Raw genomic sequence first — 20,087 nt, forward strand, 5'->3', positions numbered from 1 at the left:
ACCCAGTTTATCTAACTACAGATTCTACACTTTCCCTACTGGACCAGGTACAGACCTGCTACAGGTACAGCACTTATACTAATAGTTTCCAGATACAAATGACCTTACATGGTTCTTTCTCTGCCCTTCTGCATATAGATGCATCATGCTGCTAAAAATTTAACTACTTGGGCAAATGTCTGGCTCTTTTAAGATCTTCTCAGGGACTCAGTCACTTACATCTTAGAATTATCTGATTTTATTGTTACTATATCAGAGAAAAATATACAGCCATCTCTAAAATGGCCAACTGGCTAGAAGGATGCTTCACTTTCTTTTAACCTTTCTGAACTCTATGTGAATATTACTCTCATTACTCCTTTATCCTCAAAGAAAGCACTTTTACCCTCCAATCTACCTTCCCACTCCACATGCTTTCACAAGAAATATATTTACAAGAAATGTATCATTTTGCCAGACTAAGTTAAAGAAAGAGAAGACAGGGTTTTTTTCTTAATTTGTTTATTTTTGAGAGAGAGAGAGACAGAGCACGAGCAGGGGAGGGGCAGAGAAAAAGGAAGACACAAGATCTGAAACAGGCTCCAGGCTCCAAGCTGTCAGCAGAGTCTGACGCGGGGTTTGAACCCACAAACCATGAGATCATGACCTGAGCCGAAGTCGGGTGCTTAACTAACTGAGCCACCCAGGTGCACCAAGAGAAGACAGTTTTGTTACATGAGTAAATATCATTCAACTGACTTATGATAGACAACCTTGCCTTATTCCATTGAAAGTCTAGGAATATGTGAAGTTCAATAAACCAATATCTGAGGAGATATAGCATCCTTAGCAATTATGCAAGAAATCCAATCACTTACCAAAGTCTTAGGATAGAGTGATTGAGAAGTCCATTAGGAGCTGGGATAGACTAGCAGTGCCTGGCGGGCCCACTATTCAGCAAGGCCAGCTTCAATTAAGATCCTTTAAAAGAGGGACGGGTCCCTTTTCCATATTATGTCATGAGGACAAAAGGTCTAGCATCCAAATGAGAACAGTCTGTGAAGGACTTTATCTGTCAAATCAAGAGTTTAATGTTTAGGAGTAACAGAGTACTAAATAATATGATCTTTTCTACATTATAGAAAGAAAATTGTAATGATACTGCGCCTAGGTCAGAGAGGAGACCCTGGAAACAGGGAGGTATGGTAAGAAGCCAGTACATTAGTCCAGGAGGGAGATGGGCAAAGAAGTCCTGTGAACTGTGTCCTAAGATGTTGAAGTCCTAACCCCCGATTCCTGTAAATGTGATCTCATTTGGAAATAGGGTTTCAGTAATGTAATCAAGTTAAGATGAACTCAGGCTATATTAGGGTCAGCCCTAATTCAATGACTGGTGTCCTTGTAAGAAAAGGGAAATGTGGATATAGAGCAACACATCACCATGTAATGACAGAAGCACTATAGGATCAACAAGCCTTGCTTCTCAAGCTTGACTTTTTTTCTTATTTTAGTGATTAAAGTTTTTCCCCCTCTTAAAAAATTGGACTGAGGATCAAGTGAATTAATGGGAATTGCAGGAAGAGGAACCCCAGAGACATAATAACATGGCTGCAGTCAACTGAGTACTACCCCTCTCTGCTCCCGTAATTTTTCATCTGGAGCTCTCTTGGCTAGTAACTTCTATGCTTCTGGGTCTTCTCTATAATTAATTATTTTGCTCTTCACTTATGCCAGTGGGCCTTTAAATTTCTTCAAGTGTTTCATTCAAGTGTGTAAGGCATAATGGCAGCTATAAGGGATATAGATATCTATCTGAAGACCTTGAACTGATGTGGAATGTGCCAGTGGGTACCTGGCTAGTCTGGGTTCATGTCTTCTTTTCCTAACTGTTTAAGGCATATGGCCAGGACAGGACCAGGGCTTGGGTGGCAGAGGCTGCTGGAAAGAGGGGAGCTGGGCTCTAGTTGAGGCACCCACTGGGCTCTACCCTGGACAGCTCTGCTAAGAGGTATGAGAGAATGGGTTTTCCTGCAGAAGGAAAAATCAGATCCCTCCACCATTCTAGCTGAGATTTTGGGGTCTCCAGATACATTATCAGCATCCTTCATAACTGCCACTATCTCTTACACACTACACACACACACACACACACACACACACACACTACACACACACACATACACACACACAATACCCAGAGCATGAAAATGATCAAACTTGAGACAATGAAGTTTCTAATCCTATAACAGATTTATTCTAGTCCTCACTGGACCAAACTGCCAAAGCACTCATGTGCTCTACCACTATTCAGCTTGGGGCTAACACAAATGTTCCCCATTTGGCTCTCATCATAGCTGGTCTTTACAACCAATTTTACCTTCTCTTGGGAAGAAAGTGAGTTAATAGAATGTACACCAAGCTAATTGACACTGCTGAGACATCAAGAGTAGGGTAGTTACTTGGCCACACTTTTCAAAGTGAGAATGGTGTGGAAGTCTTTCTCATTCTCTCATCCATTGTTCATCCTGAAGACACTTCCCACCTGGAGACCAAGGCAGTTTGTGACTTGAAGAACAAAGCTGCTCCTTTATTGTGATAAAATCAAGACCTCAGGCTGCATCAGTCACATATCATAAAAAACATTCCCAGACACACAGCTTAGTGGGTAAGTGCCTGAATTGTTTCAAATATCTGTTCACCGCTCACCATTTCTCATACCCACTAATGAAATCTCACTTTGGCCCAATTAGCAAAAGAGCCAACCCCATGTATTTAGGAGTCCAGAGTTTGAATTACTATGTTAAATGATGCCAACCAAGATCCAATGGACATTGAGAAAAGGAGGAAAGAGGAAAGGTCCACAATTAGAGATCTACCTACTGAACCTATCTCAAATGGAACCTAGCAGAATCAGTCTCTAAGGGCAAGTTTTGGGGCATGATTGGTCTAAATAAAAGCCAAAATCCTAAGCATGCAAATCTACCACTGCACTTCACACTAGATTTAGATTCCTTTCTCTCTTGGAACAGAATTCCTTTCTAGGGAAAATAGTGTAGGATCTATAACTGTAAAGTGGCAGTCTTTTCCCCCTACCTAGTAAGAGAAGCATTATAAAGAGGCAGTTGTGCCATCCAAACCTTGGGCAGCATGGCCCAAGGAGAACTCTGTGGACAAGACAGAGAGGAAAAAGATTCCATCTCCCCCAGAGCAAACCCCACAACAGTGCACATTCCTCACTCTTCCTTCCAATGTGACAAAAACAGCTTCCTTCTGTAACCAGACCCAATTCCAGTAACTGTTTTCCTTAATGATAATGGCAGTGAAACTAGGGGGGAAATGAGACAGAAAGAGAAAGGGAGTATCCATTAAGAAACACTTGGAGACAAGTGTCATTCTTCAAATGCTTGCCTATAGCCTCCCAGGGGAGCAGCTAGTCTCACTATTGTGCCCCTCCCCACCCCCAGCCATGAAAGTCCCCAGGCAATCCTTCAGGAATTCAAGCAGTAAATTCTTTTCTTATGGAACAAACCCTGCTTCTGACCTTGTTTACTAGTCTGCCTCTGAGCATTGCATAATGCCCTGGTTCTAATGTACCAAGAACAGAGTTCAGTGGCCTGAGCCCTGAGTCCCTAAGAATCTACAGGTGGGTCTCACACTGCTCCTCTTGCTGTTCCTCTTTGCAAAATTCAGAATGAACACTTTCTTGTTACATAATTCCATGTAAGAGACTTTCCAATAGTGACTCCCTTCTGTCACCAGCACATAAAATATCAAGGAGGGCTTTGTACTAACCACTACACTAAATAAATACTTTCTAACAGGAATAAACTAATTTAGCTATTAAATACTCAGTGCACTCTAGGCCCAGATTATAATTTTTCATGTGTGTGAATTTTGACAAAAATTGGAAAAATATCATTAGAATAGACAGGCAGGCTGTATGGGTTAATATTCTTGTGGCTTCAAAACACATGCATACACACAGTTCCCTCTTATGCTTTAACCTATCACCCCTAACACATAACCCCATGATTACTTTTTGTGTCAGTTATATGAAAAAAATGTATCCATGCTTTCCTTCTGGTTTTTGACAATCTAAAAATATTAGGCATAAGTTTCCATTGAGAGTATATGTGATTCTGCCATTTATATTAAAAAGAGAATACATATGTATATGCAATCTATTAACAATATCTCTTGCATGATTCTCAAGAAACTAATAAGAGGAGACTGAAGGGGTCTTGCTTTTTCCTATTTATCTTTGTTTTAAAATTTTGGACAATATTTCTATAATACTCAAAAACTAAAAATTAAATTAAAATGTTATGTGCAGAACAAAATCCTTCTTGGTGAAATCTATGAACGCAGACACCTATCAGTTGCCACAGTGGCCAAAAGTCCACAGAGCATTTTCCGAGAAATTCAGCAGCACCCAACGCAGAACAGTCACTCAACCAGTGTCAGAGCCTCCCTCCCACTCCCTGCCCTTCGTGTACTTGGCAAGATACTCAGAAAAGGTCGCCAAGGAAATCATCAGGACTGAAAACCAACACAGTCATATTTGAATTTGCCCAGAAAGACCTTTTTCTGCCAGAGACTGAAGGGGAAAGCTGGGGCCAGCATGTTAAGACACAGAATGCCTTAGCATATTTTTCTTGCCAACCTGCAGATCCTTGGCTTCAAAGCTGCTCAGAAAACAATTGGGTAGGGTCGAAGGTCTCAATCAAGATAAACAGACCATGAATATTCAGATAGCATTTGTCAGGACATTTTTGGATTTTCTGAATGGAAGCTGGAGTTTGTATACAAATTCCATGCTAATCTGTAGCCTTTCGGTAGCATCACCTAATCATTTGCAGCACCCCTCTCCCTCCCCCATAACACCCTGGCTTCAACCCACTTACCCAGCCCATAAACCCTACTCCCTCTTGTCAAGTTTCCTCCCCACCAATGAAAGATAGTTTCACAACCAAAGTCTGTGAATTACAGAATCTCTTTATTCCAGGAAGGTAAACCAATTCATAAGCTCTGTGTAGTGTAGAAAAATGCATGGAAACTCTTTGGATTGGAAACTCTTTGAGACTGGCAGAGGGACACCCACCCTACATGACAAGATGTGGTTGGGACAGCACCATGCAGGCCTGACTTGGGGCTCTGATCCACTTGGCCCTAATCCTGCCAGGTTCTTCCCCATCTTCTTTCTAAGTTAATTAACACACCATCACACCCAGACCCTCATTACCCTCAGGGGTTAGAGCCATCCAGCAGGTACCTCCAAAGTCAAAAGGAGCTGAGGCAAATTCAATCTTTGTTTGCAATGGCTCCTTGGTCCCTTGTCTCCACAGGAGACAGCTCTTCCCCTACAGCTCTTCTTATTCACTCAAAACATATATAAGATTCAAGATCTTACTACTAGCTGTAAGAAAACCAGAACAACATCCCACAGTGGGGAGATGAAGAGAAGGGGCACCATGTCTCTCATTTTCTCCTCAGCCTTGGGTCACACTACTTTCTGTGAGAGGCCTCCTCCACCACATCTTTTCGTTTAATCTATGAACATTTTTTAAAGAAATATACAGAGAAACATTACAGTTCATATTTATCTGGAATACCAGTTTACCTATGTAATCAGGCCAAATGGTAAATTTGAAATCAGAATCAGAGTGCAAGTCCTGGATTATTTGTTTTTCCTCATTGCTGCCTTGCGGGGACATTGTTGTAGCCAGCAGAACAAAACCAAGGGAAGAATATGTTCTAGGAGTCCAATTCAAACAATTTAACATGCTTGCAGGAAAGAGATCATTTTTTATAGATCAAAGGAATAGGCATAGGGAGAAGTTTATAGTCCAACCCAGAACCTTACCCACTAAATTATAATCTCTTTATGAGCAGGGGCATAGAGGGTTGCTAGGCACATAGTAAGTGCTCAGAAAATATGGGTGGATCAAGGTGTTGCAATGAAAACTCACCTAAACTCCCACATATAGCTAGCTCAATATTCACAATAAATAATCACCCATCACAGAATCCCATGATGACAAATCAATGCACAAACTGTTCTCACATTTAGTTCAACTGCATCCTTAAAAGTTTGGGCTTCAGAGAAACGTTTATAAATGGAAATTCAGCTATTAAGCAAGTTCTGTGAAATAATGCACTACATTAACTCATTAATGCAATAATTTCAGAATCTCAGAAATTGTATTTCTTCATTGCTTAATCAGTATGTTGATGCTCTAGATATTGAGAATCCTTACTAAAATTGTTTACATTTTTGTAAAAATACTGTTTATGTGTGTGTAAAATTATGAGGTTTCTTCCTACACAGATGTTCACAATAGCTATTCTGGACCTTCCCACTTTTCTTTAATGTTCAGTCTCCCACTTCCTGTATCTTACTCAGATCATCAGACAGGCAACCTCTCAACACTTACTTCAGAATGTCCTTACACCCTCAGGTGGACTTTATTCCCTTTTATGCCTAAGAAAGGTCCAGAATATGACAATAGGGCACAGAACACCCTACCTCCAGCCTTTGGAATTATTTCTCCTCAGACTGTTCTGCCTCCCTTTTACATGCTCTATTTCCCAACATCCTGGCTTCCACATTTCTTCCCATATTCCATCTCTAGGAAATCTCACTCCCATGAATTCATTTAGAAGACTCACGAAATCTGGAACTCCATCTCTCGACTCATGTTTCTGACTATTGCTTCAACATTTCCAAATGCATGTTCCATGAACACCTCAAACACAATTCTGCTCAAACAAGAGCATAATCTCTACTTCCTCCAGTACCCTCTTCTTCTCCTGTTCCTTCTCTTAATAAGACTACATCACGTCAAGACATTCAGCCTAGAAATTGACTGACAGTCCGCCTGCTGCATCTCTGGATCAACCACCATGTTTATACTGAAACCATAATCCCCATAGGCTACTCCCATTCAATTACTAACAACAGCAAGAGAACTAATGCAGGCCCATTCTTGCAAGCTGTGGGACCCCCTCCCATGGGCAACTTTGACTCAAGGACTCTCATTTGGACTGACCAAAAGTTTCTTAGATCTGTGATGCAGTCTAAGAGTTTCCTAGCCATTTCTCCTTCCATCCCTCTCCCTTTCCACCAGGGTCAGATCTGCATCACAGTCTAAAGGTTCCCCTGCCTTCTCTTGTTCCCACTCCCAGTAAATTTCTTGCATATCTAATATTGTCCTGGTGAGTATTTCTTGGTGGACATTTAAAATCTCACCTCTAAACTCTCCAACAATCTCCCAGCTGGTCTCCTTGCCTCTGATATCAGAGGCACTCTGCAAAACACAGTCATGTCACTTCCCTCTGTAATAACTGTTATTATCTTCTCATTAGAGAGAAAAAATAAATCCTTTATCATGGCTCTGAGCCCCCCCATACCTTGTTTTCTATGCCTTTTGGCAGCCTGATATTCTATATACATGGTCATTCACCATATCAAAATAACCATGTTATCTCTATACCTCCATGTCTCTGCTCATGTTTTAACTTCAGCCAAAGCATTCTTCCTAATTTACAGATCTCACTGCTACTCAATATCTATCTCCCTATTATTTATAACCTATAGTCAGGGTCATATCTTTATCATCCTTTACCCCTTGATTCTTACCCTCAGTGCCTAAAACGGTAACTTATCTTCAATAGAAGCTTCCCAATAAATGAGAAAGGGAAGCAGATGGAGGAAGCTGTAAAATTAGCTTTGATGATAGCTTATAACCCATTGGTGACAAAGGTGAGTAGATGGGGACATTTAGTGTATGGGCAAATGGACCTGTGTACCATAATAGTCCTTAGGAGTAACACTATATTTACAATATAGTGATACAATATGACTGATTTCATTTTAATAACATTGAATAATTGTAACAGATAAAATTATTTATAATTTATGATAGAAATATGTGCTAATTTGGATGAATGTGGTAGTTTAAAAATGTTTGCAGGGAGGGGCGCCTGGGTGTCTTAGTCAGTTAAGCTTCTGACCTTGGCTCAAGTCATCAAGCCCCATGTCGGGCTCTGTTCTCTGACAGCTCAGAGCCTGGAGCCTGCTTCAGATTCTATGTCTCCCTCTCTCTCTGCCCCACCCCTGCTTGCATTCTGTCTCTCTGTCTCTCAAAATTGAATAAACATTTAAAAAAAATTTTTTTTTTCAATGTCTGCAGGGGAAAAAAATGTCTTCAGGATATTTTTAGGGCAGTGAAACTATTCTGTATGATACTATAGAGGTAGACACATCATTATACATTTCTCCAAATCCATAGAATGTACAACACCAAGAGTGAACCTTAATGTAAACTATGAACCTTGGGTGTTGATGTGTCAATGGAGGTTCATCAGTTGTGACAACTGTATCACTTTGGGGGGTGGGGTATATTGATAATGGGGGAGGCTATCTCGAGGCAGGAGGTATGTGGGAACTCTGTGCCTTACACTTAATTTTTCTCTGAACCTAAAAGTGATCTAAAAATTAAGTCTAGGGGCGCCTGGGTGGCTCAGTTGGTTGGGCGGCCAAGTAGGGCTCAGGTCATGATCTCGCGGTCTGTGAGTTCAAGCCCCACATCGGGCTCTGTGCTGACAGCTCAGAGCCTGGAACCTGCTTCCTATTCTGTGCCTCCCTCTCTCTCTGCCCCTTCCCTGCTTGCTCTCTGTCTCTGTCTCTCTCTCTCTCAAAAATAACATTAAAAAATTTTTTTTCAAGATAAATTAAGTCTAGTAAAAAAATACTCTGTACATTCTTTTTAAGTCCTGTTTTCAAAGGGTGGAGACATAGCATATCCCCTAGGTCCTCCATTGTTGTAAATGGCACGATCCCATCCATTTTGTGTGTGTGTGTATACACATATATACCATGTCTTCCCTGTTCATTTTTTTTATTCCACTGTGTGTATGTGTATGTATACACATATATACCACATCTTCCCTATTCATTTTATCAGTGGACACAGGTTACTTCCATATCTTAGCTATTGTAAATAATGCTGTGCTAAACATAGGGGTGCATGTCTTTTCAAATTAGTGTTTTCATTTCCTTTGAGTAAATACCCACTAGTGGAATTATTGAATCATATGACATTTCTATTTTGAAGTTTCTTTGCAAAGTTCATACTGTTTTCCAGAGTATCTGCACCAATTTACATTCCCGCCAACAGTGTAAAAGTGTTCCTTTCTCTTTATCCACATCTTTGCCAACACTTGTCATTTGTTATCTTTTTTATTTTAGCCATTCTGACAGGTATAAGGTGATACCTCATTGTGGTTTTGACTTGCAGTTCCCTGATTATTAGTGATGTTGAACATCTTTTCATATGCCTGTTGGATATTTGTATTTCTTCTTTGGAAAAATGTCTACTCAGGTCCTCTTTCCCAGATTAATTTAATCTGATTGTTTTTTAGTATTGAGTTGTATAACTTCTTTATGTTTTGGATATATTATGCTAAGTAAAATAAATCAGACTGAGAAAGACAAATACCATATGATTCCACTCTTTAGCAGAATCTAAAAAAATAAAACGAATGAGTAAACAAAAAATAGAATCAGACCTATAAATACAGAGAACAAATTTGACTGATGGTTGTCAGAGGGGATGGAGGGGAAGGGTGTGGGCAAAATGGGTGAAGGGGAGCAGAAGATACAGGCTCTCAGTTATGGAATGAGTACGGCATGAGAATAAAAGTCACAGCATAAAGAATATAGTCAATGATATAAGTCACTGTATGGTGACTGCACTTGTGGTGAGCACAGCAGAATGTATAGAGTTGTCCAATCACTATGATGTACACCTGAAACTAATGTAACATTATGTGCCAACTATATTCAAATTAAAAAAAAAAAGCACACGTTTTTAAGTGAACATTAATTCCCCTTCCCTTGAATTCAGGCCAGACCTAATAACTCATTCTAATCAATAGAAAGTGGCGTTAAGTGATGCTATAGGAATTCCAAGATTATGTCATCAAAAGGATAGTTTCTGCCTGGCTTTCTTTCTCTCTTGAATCACTGGCTCCGGGGGAATTCACCTGTCATGTGAAGACACTTAAGCAGCCCTTGGGAGAGACTCATGTGGGGATGAACTAAGATCTCCCAAACAGACAACACCAACTTGCCAGCAGTTGTGAGTGAGCCACCTTACAAGTGGCTCCTCCAGGCCTAGATGAGCATCCACCAATATGTGGCAGCAATATCATAAAAGACTCTGAGCCAGGACCATCCAGCTTGGCTGCTCCTGGATTCTTGACCCACAGAAACAGTGAGGATAATAAATGTCCAATAAATATTTAAGCCATGGAGTTTTACAGTAACTTCTTATACAGCAAGAGATAAAGGATATAGTAGCTTCCTCCCCCGCCCCCCCAGCCCCCACCACCAAAAAGTCAGTTTTTAAAATATTTTAAAGAAGTAATTTCAGGGGCACCTGGGTGGCTCAGTCAGTTAAATATCCCATGCAGCAGCAGTTGTGAGATCAAGTCCCTGAGATAGAGCCCCAAGGCCAGCTCTGCACTGGGCATGGAGCCTCCTTAAGATTCTCTCCCTCCCTTTGCCCTTCTGGGGTGATGGTGGGGTTCGTGGGGTTTGGAGCTGAAGGCCAAGAATTCTTGAAGACATCTGGTGCAAAAAGGTGATTTTATTGAAGCACAGGGACAGGACCCATGGGCAGGAAGAACTGCACTGGGGTTGTGGAGTGTAACTGGTTACAAACCATGGATTTGGGGAAGGTAAAGTCCACAGGCAAGTTTCCGCTGAGACTTCCACAAGCTAAAGACTCACAGATTACTGGAGGCCTAGCTATTGTCAAGCTAAATTTGTTTCTCCCCCTAGCAAAGCATTAACGTGAACACAGTAGGGAGTTCCTGGAGAAATGTTATACTCTTATATTTGCCACAAGTATTTGTCAATGGGCTGCAGGTTATAAGGAAATTTAGTTTTATCTGCCATTTCCTTCTCCTTTGTTCCCCTTATCACGATGGAGGGGTGATGTCAGGGCTCCAGGAAACTCAGTCTACAGGTACTGGCGATTAGGCTATTGATGGGACCGCCTTTTTCTGGTAAACTGGTGTACTCTTTATCAGTTTAACCATTTGTTTTGTCCTTTCCTTTGTCCTTGTGATGAGGGAGGATGGGGCAAGCTGAGGGCAAAGTGCAGGCTAACAGCACCCTCCCCACCCCAGGTGGGTTGTGTATGATAATCCTTGGACACTCTAGGCTCCCAAAACAGGAAAGGACAAAAAAACCCAAATGGTAAACTGATAAGAATCTCCACCAGTTTACCAGAAAGAGGCAATCCCATCATTTCCTAAAGTCCAGGAATCCCTACTGTCTTAATGTTAATGCTTTGCTAGAGGGAAAAACAACCTTAGCCGGACAAAGCTAGGCCTCCAGAAAGTCTTTAGCATGTTAAAGTCTCTTTGGAAACTGCCCCTGACTCCATAAAATGGTCACCCTCCACCCCCGCACTTATAGTGCAGCTCTTCCTCTTCAAGAATTCTTTCTTGGTCTTCAGCTCCAGAGCTCACGAACCCCCCATTACCCCAAAACTTTATCACTTGGGCAGCCAAAAGTGCCTGAGGAGTATCACCCATAATCCCACTTGGGGGAGGAGGGGTGCTAGCTTGTATTTTGCCCTCAACCTGCCTCACACGCCATCAATATCATTTAAACTTTACTGTTTTTAAGTTTATTTTTATTATTTATTTTGAGAGAGAGAGAGTAGGGGAGAGACAGAAAGGGAGAGAGAGATAATGCCAAGCAGGCTCCTCACTGTCAGTGCTGAGTTGGAGTCGGGGCTTGATCCCACAAACCATGACCTGAGCCTAAATCAAGAGACACTCAACCAACTGAGCCACCAGGCGCCCCAATAAGCAATTTCATTTATATAAAATGTTTGATGATGCTGGACGAATTCCATTATCCATTAGCAAGATGAAAAGGAAAAGTTGTTTTTATATGTTATGTTCTTTGTCCCAGTCACAGGACCTATTTTATTTGGGCTCTCATCAGCATGTTTACATGTTTGTATCCTTTATATGTCAATAAATAAGCCCCAAACATTTTAATGCTAAAAATGGTCAATTTATAAAGACTGAGATTTCAACTTTGTATTCTAATTTTAAAAAGAGAAAAAACTGGGGTGGCTGGGTGGCTCAGTCAGTTAAGTAAGTGTATGACTTCAGCCTTAATTCCTGATCTCACAGTTCTTGAGTTTGAGCCCCACATTGGGTTATCTGCTGTCAGCACAGAGCCAGTTTCGGATCCTCTGTCCCCTTCTCTCTGCCCCTTCCTCACTGGTTCTATCTCAAAATAAATAAAAACTTTAAAAAATAAATATAAAAAGTGAAAAAACTGATTATAATTTATTTCAGGACACATCTCTTTTAAAATATTTTCATTTCTCAACTTCTATTGGGATACACCTCCACATATTTAACTGAAATATCCCTGTGGTAATAATAAAAACTATATATGGTCTTTGTCTTTGGAATTTCTTGAGTAATGGGATTCCTTTGTTATTCATAAGAAGCCCTTGTAAAAAGTCACATTTATGCTAATGAAGTGTTTTAGGGTGGTGTCCCTAAAAAGCCTCAGGATGGGGCTGGTTAGAAAGACCTAAAAAGACCAAGTGATAAGAGGGTGGGAATTTTCTTGGCCTCACCCACAGACCTCTGAGGAGAGGAAGGGGTGGGGGTGGGAGGCTACAGATTAATCTCGGACAAAATTTGATGAGCTTCTAGGATGGCTCTTGCATCCACATGCTGAGAGGGTGGTGAACCCCAAGTTCCACAAGGGAAGAAGCTCCTGTGCTCAAAACCCTTATGGACCTCACCCTATGTACCTCTTCATCTGGTGACTCATCTGTATCTTTTATAATATCCTTTAAAATAAACCGGTAAACATATGAAATGTTTCTGAGTTCTGTGAGCTGCTCTAGCAAATTAATCAAACCCATGAAGGGGATTGTGGGAACCTCCAATTTATAGCTTGTTGGTCAGAAGCACAGGTGGACTTGGGATTGGCATCTGAAGAAGAGGCAGTTTTGTTATTGAGTCCTTAATCTGTAGCATATTATGCTACCTCCAGGTGGATAGTGTCAGAATTGAGTTAAATTTGTAGAACACCTAAAGAATTGCTTTTGTCATGTTGGAACATACACTAGAATCCCTGAGTGGTTAACATAATTATTCTGATTAAGATTCCATGAACAGAACTACAACAACATTAAAATACTTCCCTAATTATGCTTTTCATGCTGCATTTGCCATTTTCTGTTCTCAGTGAAGATACTGCCTTTATTCCTTTGCATTTTTCCCTTCTTATATGAAGTATATTTACACACCAAAAGAACATAGTCAATGTAAAGGTATTGTCTTTGCTTCTAACTGGAGAAGATATATTTCAACTCTTTATGTTGTTCCAGAAATCCCATTTCTCCCTCCAACTGCTGAATACTCGCAGCATTTTATCCAAACTTCTCAGGGCACCTGGGACTTTTTAACTGTGTTTAACTTTTTAACTGACATATTTATATTAAGAAGGTAAGATATAAGCTTGAGGAGAGTGATTATGTTTACTCATATATTTTTCCTCACAGTGCTTTGCACATACTAGATGGCCGATGAACATTTAGCAATTTAGGCAATAGACTGACTTTCCAAGGTATCAGATCCGCAGCCATCTGCCTAATAAGAATTCATGACAAAAATAAAAGGACAAGATAGATTCTATTGTAAGAGACTGAATACACAAATAGACAATGGCAGACCATATATTACCACAGAACTTTCACCCACAACCTGCAGCAACCTGCTCAAGAAACCAACACCTTTTCTATAACAAACTCCAGAAGCCAGCCTGCTGTAAGTTAGACTTGCAGAAAGTCAACTTGTTATCTTCAGTGACTATGCAGCAAACTGCACAATAACTTACATAATAATTGACCAAAAATTATTGGCCAGGACTTGATTAATAACTGACAGCTACCTTAATTTTAGTGCTGGCTTCTGATGTAGGACCAACCATAAAAGCCAAATACACACCCTTAACCAATCACACAGGATCCCCTGCTTCTACTTGCCTCCCCTACATCTTCCACATGCCAATAGCCCCCAACACTGGCATACCTGAAGCCTTTCCTTTATTTCACTATAAGGTTTTCCCATTCCTCTGCCAAAACAAAAGGCTGACTCCCCCTATAACAAGTACAGAATAGTCTTTGCTTTTCTCATTTTACTGGTCTTCATTTATTTCCACAGCTGCATAATGAAAGTCCACTAGTATTAAAAAGACAAATTAATTCATATAAACTGGGAACTTGGCCAGGTAAAGGCCAAGGGTGAGTCTTGTCACAAACTGAGGAGTCTACAGACAGAACCCAATGATGGATATCATCCAGCTGAAAGACACCTGACATCTATCACCTGGGGAAGTGTTATCCTGTTTAGGTGTCCTTGAGATCAGTGCAGGAAAATGCCCAACCCCACTTGGGTGACATAGTCACCACCTGCAGCTGCATTACACAACACTCCTTCCATTAACCATTTATTAAATAACACTCTAAAAGATGTGGCTTAGTACATTAAGTTCCCACAAGTCTGTCAAAAGTCTCATTGTGACAGCTCAGCTGCTTAGTTCTGCTTGAACACTTTGAACATTAGAGGGGTTAATGTCTTTCTTCCTCAGCATGCTCACAATAAGCAATGTGCAATTTTGTGTAAACTTTAAACCCTGCAGCTTCTGTGCAGTTCTGGACTAGTTCAGTCTGGTTAGCTTGAGATTATTTTACTAAGAATACTACACAGAGAGCCATACCATAGCTAAAAGTGATTAGTTGGTTCATACACAAAGTACTTTGAAATTTGGTATTATAAAATAGTTACTGTAGAAAATCTAGAACAAGGTAATAAAAAGAAAGCTAAAATCATCCCTCATGGCCCATCCAGGGAAATGAATGCTGCCATTGATATATATCCTTCCTATTTTTTTCTCTTTATGTGTATGTGGGTGAGGGAGAGTGGATTCACTTGAACAGGATAATAGGATTTTGAATTGAGTAGCTTTGCTTTTTGAAGCATGATTTACTGAGAATTCAACTGATAATCAAGGTATTCTTTCAAAGCACTTAAGTGTCCAAGGGGAGGGGAGCATCCCTCAGGACAGATGAATCATCTGATTCTGTCAGGCCACTCTATCCAGTACATGATGGTCCCTCTGTGGCAGCCTCCCCCAGCCTTGTCCAGCAAAGCCATCACGACTCATCCCTCAATACTCAACCCTAGTGCTGCACCCATCACCCCTTCCCTCTCCCTGGTAGTGGGCTGAGTATTTCCACATCTGGGCTCTCAGTATGCCACTGCATTTCCACCAGAGCAGTTAGCAAATGGCAGAGGGATTCTGGCATGATTGGATTTGTGCATATCAATAAACTGGATACTTCAGAGTCAGGAGTTTTCTACTTTGCAGAAGGCAGGCAAGTGAAAACAGTGGTGTAGACTTTGGAGGGTGGACAGTGGATCTGGGCTGCCTGGGTCAACTTCTGCCTCCACTGTAAGTTACGACATATCCCCTGTAAAACAGATGATACTGGTACTTACCTCATAGGATTGTGCTAAGGACTAAATTAACACATGAAAAGCACTTTTAAAAGTACCTACTATATGGTAAGCACTAAACAAATGTTCGAGATTATTAAATTATGTGTAAGAACTAACTCAAGGATCTCCGTGGTGCTTACAGCTCTGTCTTTTTACTCAGCAATGAGGGCATTTAAGACTCATGTAACCAACTAGCTCTTGTTAGTTTCCTGTGTATACAGTGAACAAATATTGTCCAGAATTCCTCTCTGAATACAACAGAAAACAAGCATTCAACATGAAACTGTTTGGGTAATGCTGCTCTACTATTAAACGGAAATGCTACTACTGGAGGTTACCCGGACCAGTTTGTTCTCCTCATGTGAAGGACATTCATTAACCATGACATGTGCACACCTCAGAATAAAACATTGATGCCTTTCTGACACATTCTCTGACTGCCCCAACCAGAGCTCATTCTTCCAAGAAGCAAGCTTTGTTGGAAAGCCAATTCACTTAAAGGCGAGGGAGAAGGGGGTGGAATCCTGACTGTGCAATATTTTCTCTGAGTCATCTCAGAATAACCAGATGGAACCAGCCCCAAATCTCACAGAAGCCACTGGGTTTAAAGTTTACAGTTAAGTTGCAAATTACTTATCAGGAGTTCACTTTCAATGAAAGAGGAGAAATGGAATCCCCCAATGTTCACATTATTCAGCTGGGAAGAAACAGCTGAACTTTTTTTAGAGAGGAGGCTTTGACATGTTCCCTAGGCTCTAATGCTCTTAAAGAACATCTTGTTTTAGAGTATATTGTAAGAATGGGTGACCCAAACATTTTCTGACTTTGAAAATCTCAGAAATGCATTACCTAAGGCTTGCTTTAAAAATATACAGCTCTTAGGGGCACCTGGGTGGCTTAGTCAGTTAAGCCTCTGACTTCGGCTCAGGTCATGATCTCACTACCTGTGAGTTCGAGCCCCATGTCAGGCTCTGTGCTGACAGCTCAGAGCCTGGAGCCTGTTTCAGGCTCTAGATTTTCTATCTCCCTCTCTCTGCCCCTCCCCTGCTCATGCTTTATCTCTCTCTCTCAAAAATAAGTAAAGATTTTAAATTTTTAAAAAAATATACAACTCTTAAAAATATATACAACTCTTGGGGTGCCTGGGTGGCTCAACTGGTTAAGCATCCAACTCTTGATTTCAGCTCTGGTTATGATCTCACAGTTTGTGAGTTCGAGCCCTGATGTGGAGCTCTGCACTGACTGCACAAAGTCTGCTTAGGATTCTGTTTCCCTCTCTCTCTCTGTCCCTCACCTGCTCACTTTCTCAAAAATGAATAAATAAATTTTAAAAATATATATATATACAACTCTTCACTCTTTAAACATCCAATAAATCAGGATTCTGGTTTCCTAAAACTGAAATAGATAAGACTATCCCAGGACTGAATCAGTTCAATTGAACAAAATGTGCAGATTTTCTTCTAAGGGCAAGGTCTTTGCCATCAGGAGAAATGGTTCAGATCTGAAACCAACAAGGGGAGCAATTCTTATCATAACCTGAGTTACATTAGCCACCTGGAGCTGGACTGGCTTCATACTTCAAGTTGTCTACTTTAAAACAAAATAAATTTTATCACTTCTTGGCCTTTTGGCTAAGATCAAGTATAAAACAAAATAAAGTTTGCCATCCACATATCTTTTGTGTCCTAAAAAAAAAAAAAAAAAAAAACAAAAAAAAAAAACAAAGTTCTTTTTCTTCACCTGACTCCAAAAGTCTAAGAGACAGCATCTCTGTGATTCAAAAACCAGATAACCCAAGAAAATTCTTTCCTGTTTAAAAGAGAAAGAGATGGGCGCCTGGGTGGCTCAGTCAATTAATTAAGTGTTAAGCATCCCACTTCAGCTCAGGTCAATGATCTCATGGTTTGAGTTCAAGCCCCATGTCACGCTCTGTGCTGACAGCTCAGAGCCTGGATCCTGCTTAGGATTCTGTGTCTCCTGCTCTCTCTGCCTCTCTCCCACTGGTGCTCTGTCTCTCTCTCAAAAATAAATAAACATTAAAATTAAAAAAAAATATTTTTAAAAGAGAAAGAGCGAGAGCTCTTCAGCTCTGCCTGACCCTTTGACATGCGGATTCTTGTCTCACTCCATGAAGTCAAGTACTCATAAAAATACCTCTGAAAGTCAGTCTTCAGGACTATTAAAAATATTTAAGTATGAAACAAAATTCTAAGTAATCCTATGAGTAAACTAAACTTTTTAAACCAGGCACAAATCTTTTTTGCACATTTCTTCATAAAAATTATTTGAACTTGAAGAGTACTGCTGCCTTACAGTAGATATAAGTAAATGAAATTGGACATAAGAGAACAATTTGAAGCTGTTGTGATATAAAGAAGCTTGGGCTAGGAGGCCTTATGTCTGCATCTCCTCCCATTTTGTCACTTCCTTAGTTGTATATGATTATAAGCATGTCCTTTCTCCTTTCAGTATCCTGACCTGCAGAGGTGATGACATCTCATCCCAAAGGATGTGAGAACCATGGCCTGGGACATGGGGAGTCTTCCACAGCCTTGTGCACTGCCTTCCTTCCACCGGCAGTTTGCTGGCGCCTAGATAAAGAGCTAGAAAGGCGAGGCATGGACTCCAACCTAGGGTACAGAACTGATTGCTCCAGGAACTAAATATTCCACCCTCTCCTGCCCTTTGAGGTACTCGCACTGTTTTGTTTTAATAAAGATATTCCCAGTCCTGGGCAATCCTAACCCAGAGCTGGATTTTCAGAAACTGTAGAAGACAAATAGGCCAAAGCAAGCAGAGTCGAAGGGAGCTCTCCCGGCAACTTACAAACAGGGTCTTCCATTTTCAAGGGTCTTTTCAAGCGGATGCTGGCAGGCACCGTCTTCTCAATCAGTTCATCAATACTCTAAAATGAAAAAACATAAATCCGTGAACACTAAAGGGAGAGGAAAGTGCTTCTGAGTTAAAGGAGTCACCTCTGTTTTGCATCTACAAAGGCTTGTGGGAACCTCATTTAAATCTCCTAATTAGTGTTTCTTTAAAAAAAAAAAAAAACAACTTTGAGCAAATCAGAAATCACTTGGAGGAAAGCAAATGAACTGGGGTAGCGATTCTACCACTCTAGGCTGGATTTCAGTCAGCAACCAGAGATAATTGGATAAACCAGGAGGTCCTCCTTTTGCAAAGTTAGGGTTCATCAGGAGGGCGAGTTGGGTTGAAAAACATAAGGTTCTGAGGCGCGAAAAGCGGGTGGAGAAAGTAAACGGGTGAGAGAAGCCTGGGGCACAGGAACGGAACTCGCGGGCTCGCTTCCACGCCAGGGCCCAAGATCCGGGGTGCGGGTCCCACGCGGAGCCAAGCAGAGCTTCAGGCGGGGGCCGGGAGGCCGAGCCGGCAGAACCTGGGTAAGGCAGGGTGAGGCCCTGGAGGGCCGGGTGGGGTCCTTACCGCTAGCCCCAGGGCCTGTAGCATCTCCCTCTGGTCTTTGTCCCCCGGGCCGATGTGCCTCCGAGCGAAGTCGTCGTGTCTGGGCAGGAGGCGCTCGAGGAGGCGCGAGTCCCCAGCTCTGCTGCTGTCCCCGCCGCTGCTGCTGTCACGGCCCCGCGGCACCCAAAGCGGTCCCTTGCCCCCAGCCAGGCGGCGGCTGCCCCCGATTCCGCAGCCCAGACGCAGCCCCCAGGCCCTGGCGCACGTCTGCATGGTCGCGACCACAGTCCCCTGCCCTGGCCCACGAGGGTCAGCCGCACTCTCGGCCCCTTTGGGTCACAGTTCTCCAGGTGGCGGTTGCCTTCGGCCTGGAGCCTCTTCTCGCTGGACGACGGGTAGGACAGACGGATGGGTGCTCGTGGGCAATGAATGGGCGCCGCGCTCAGCCTAAACACGCGCGCAAAGTTGTTGCTCCACGCGAGGCACCTGCTCTGCACACTTTAAGTGTAGCCCGGCGGGCGGGCGGTGGGATGGGGCCTGGAAACCCTCGGCCAATGGGAGTAGATGGAGGGGCGGGGGCGGGGCGTCTACCGCCCCGCCCCCTCTCCCTACTCTCTTCTCGGCCCTCAACCGAGTCCTGCGCCTGGCCCAGAACGTGCTGTCCTCAGTCACTCGTACCCCATCTCTGGCTGATGGGGAGATCTGGGCGCTCCATGCGGTCGGGGCCAAGGTCTGGGACCGCACTGGCGCGGGATCCGGCTGCACAACGGCGGGCGAAGTGCCTGGGGAACTAAGCTGAGGTGACAGATGATTCTGACAGGGAGGCCAGACTCTAATAATTAGGCTTCATTCATTAATTTTAGGCTCACATTTCATGGAAACCACTATGGACAGATGAACTTTTTTTTTTTTTTTAGCAGTTGTCGTCTTTGGGGGCGCCTGGGTGGCTCAGTCGGTTACGCATCCGACGCTTGGTTTTTGCTCAGGTCATGATCTCAGGGTTGGTGGGTTCCAGCTCCGTCTGTACTGACTGCCAGAACCTGCTTGGGATTCTGTCTCCCACTCTC

General features: G+C 42.2%; 1 protein-coding gene across 1 annotated transcript in view; it reads right to left on the reverse strand.

Moving 5' to 3' along the window:
• Nucleotides 1-19,539, reverse strand: part of GLDC (glycine decarboxylase) — a 97,819-nt gene extending 78,280 nt beyond the window's left edge. Inside the window, exons 1-2 of the mRNA XM_086685230.1 lie at nucleotides 19,042-19,539; nucleotides 18,421-18,499 (exon numbers count right to left, since the gene is read on the reverse strand). Coding sequence (XP_086541356.1) covers nucleotides 18,421-18,499; nucleotides 19,042-19,293 — 331 coding nt within the window. The 5' untranslated portion in view covers nucleotides 19,294-19,539. The remainder of the gene's footprint in view (nucleotides 1-18,420; nucleotides 18,500-19,041) is intronic.
• Nucleotides 19,540-20,087: the final 548 nt, after the last annotated feature.

Source organism: Puma concolor, chromosome D4, assembly GCF_028749965.1.
Source record: "Puma concolor isolate L17-30 chromosome D4, mPumCon1.1.hap2, whole genome shotgun sequence".
In the NCBI taxonomy this organism is placed as follows: Eukaryota; Metazoa; Chordata; class Mammalia; order Carnivora; family Felidae; genus Puma; species Puma concolor.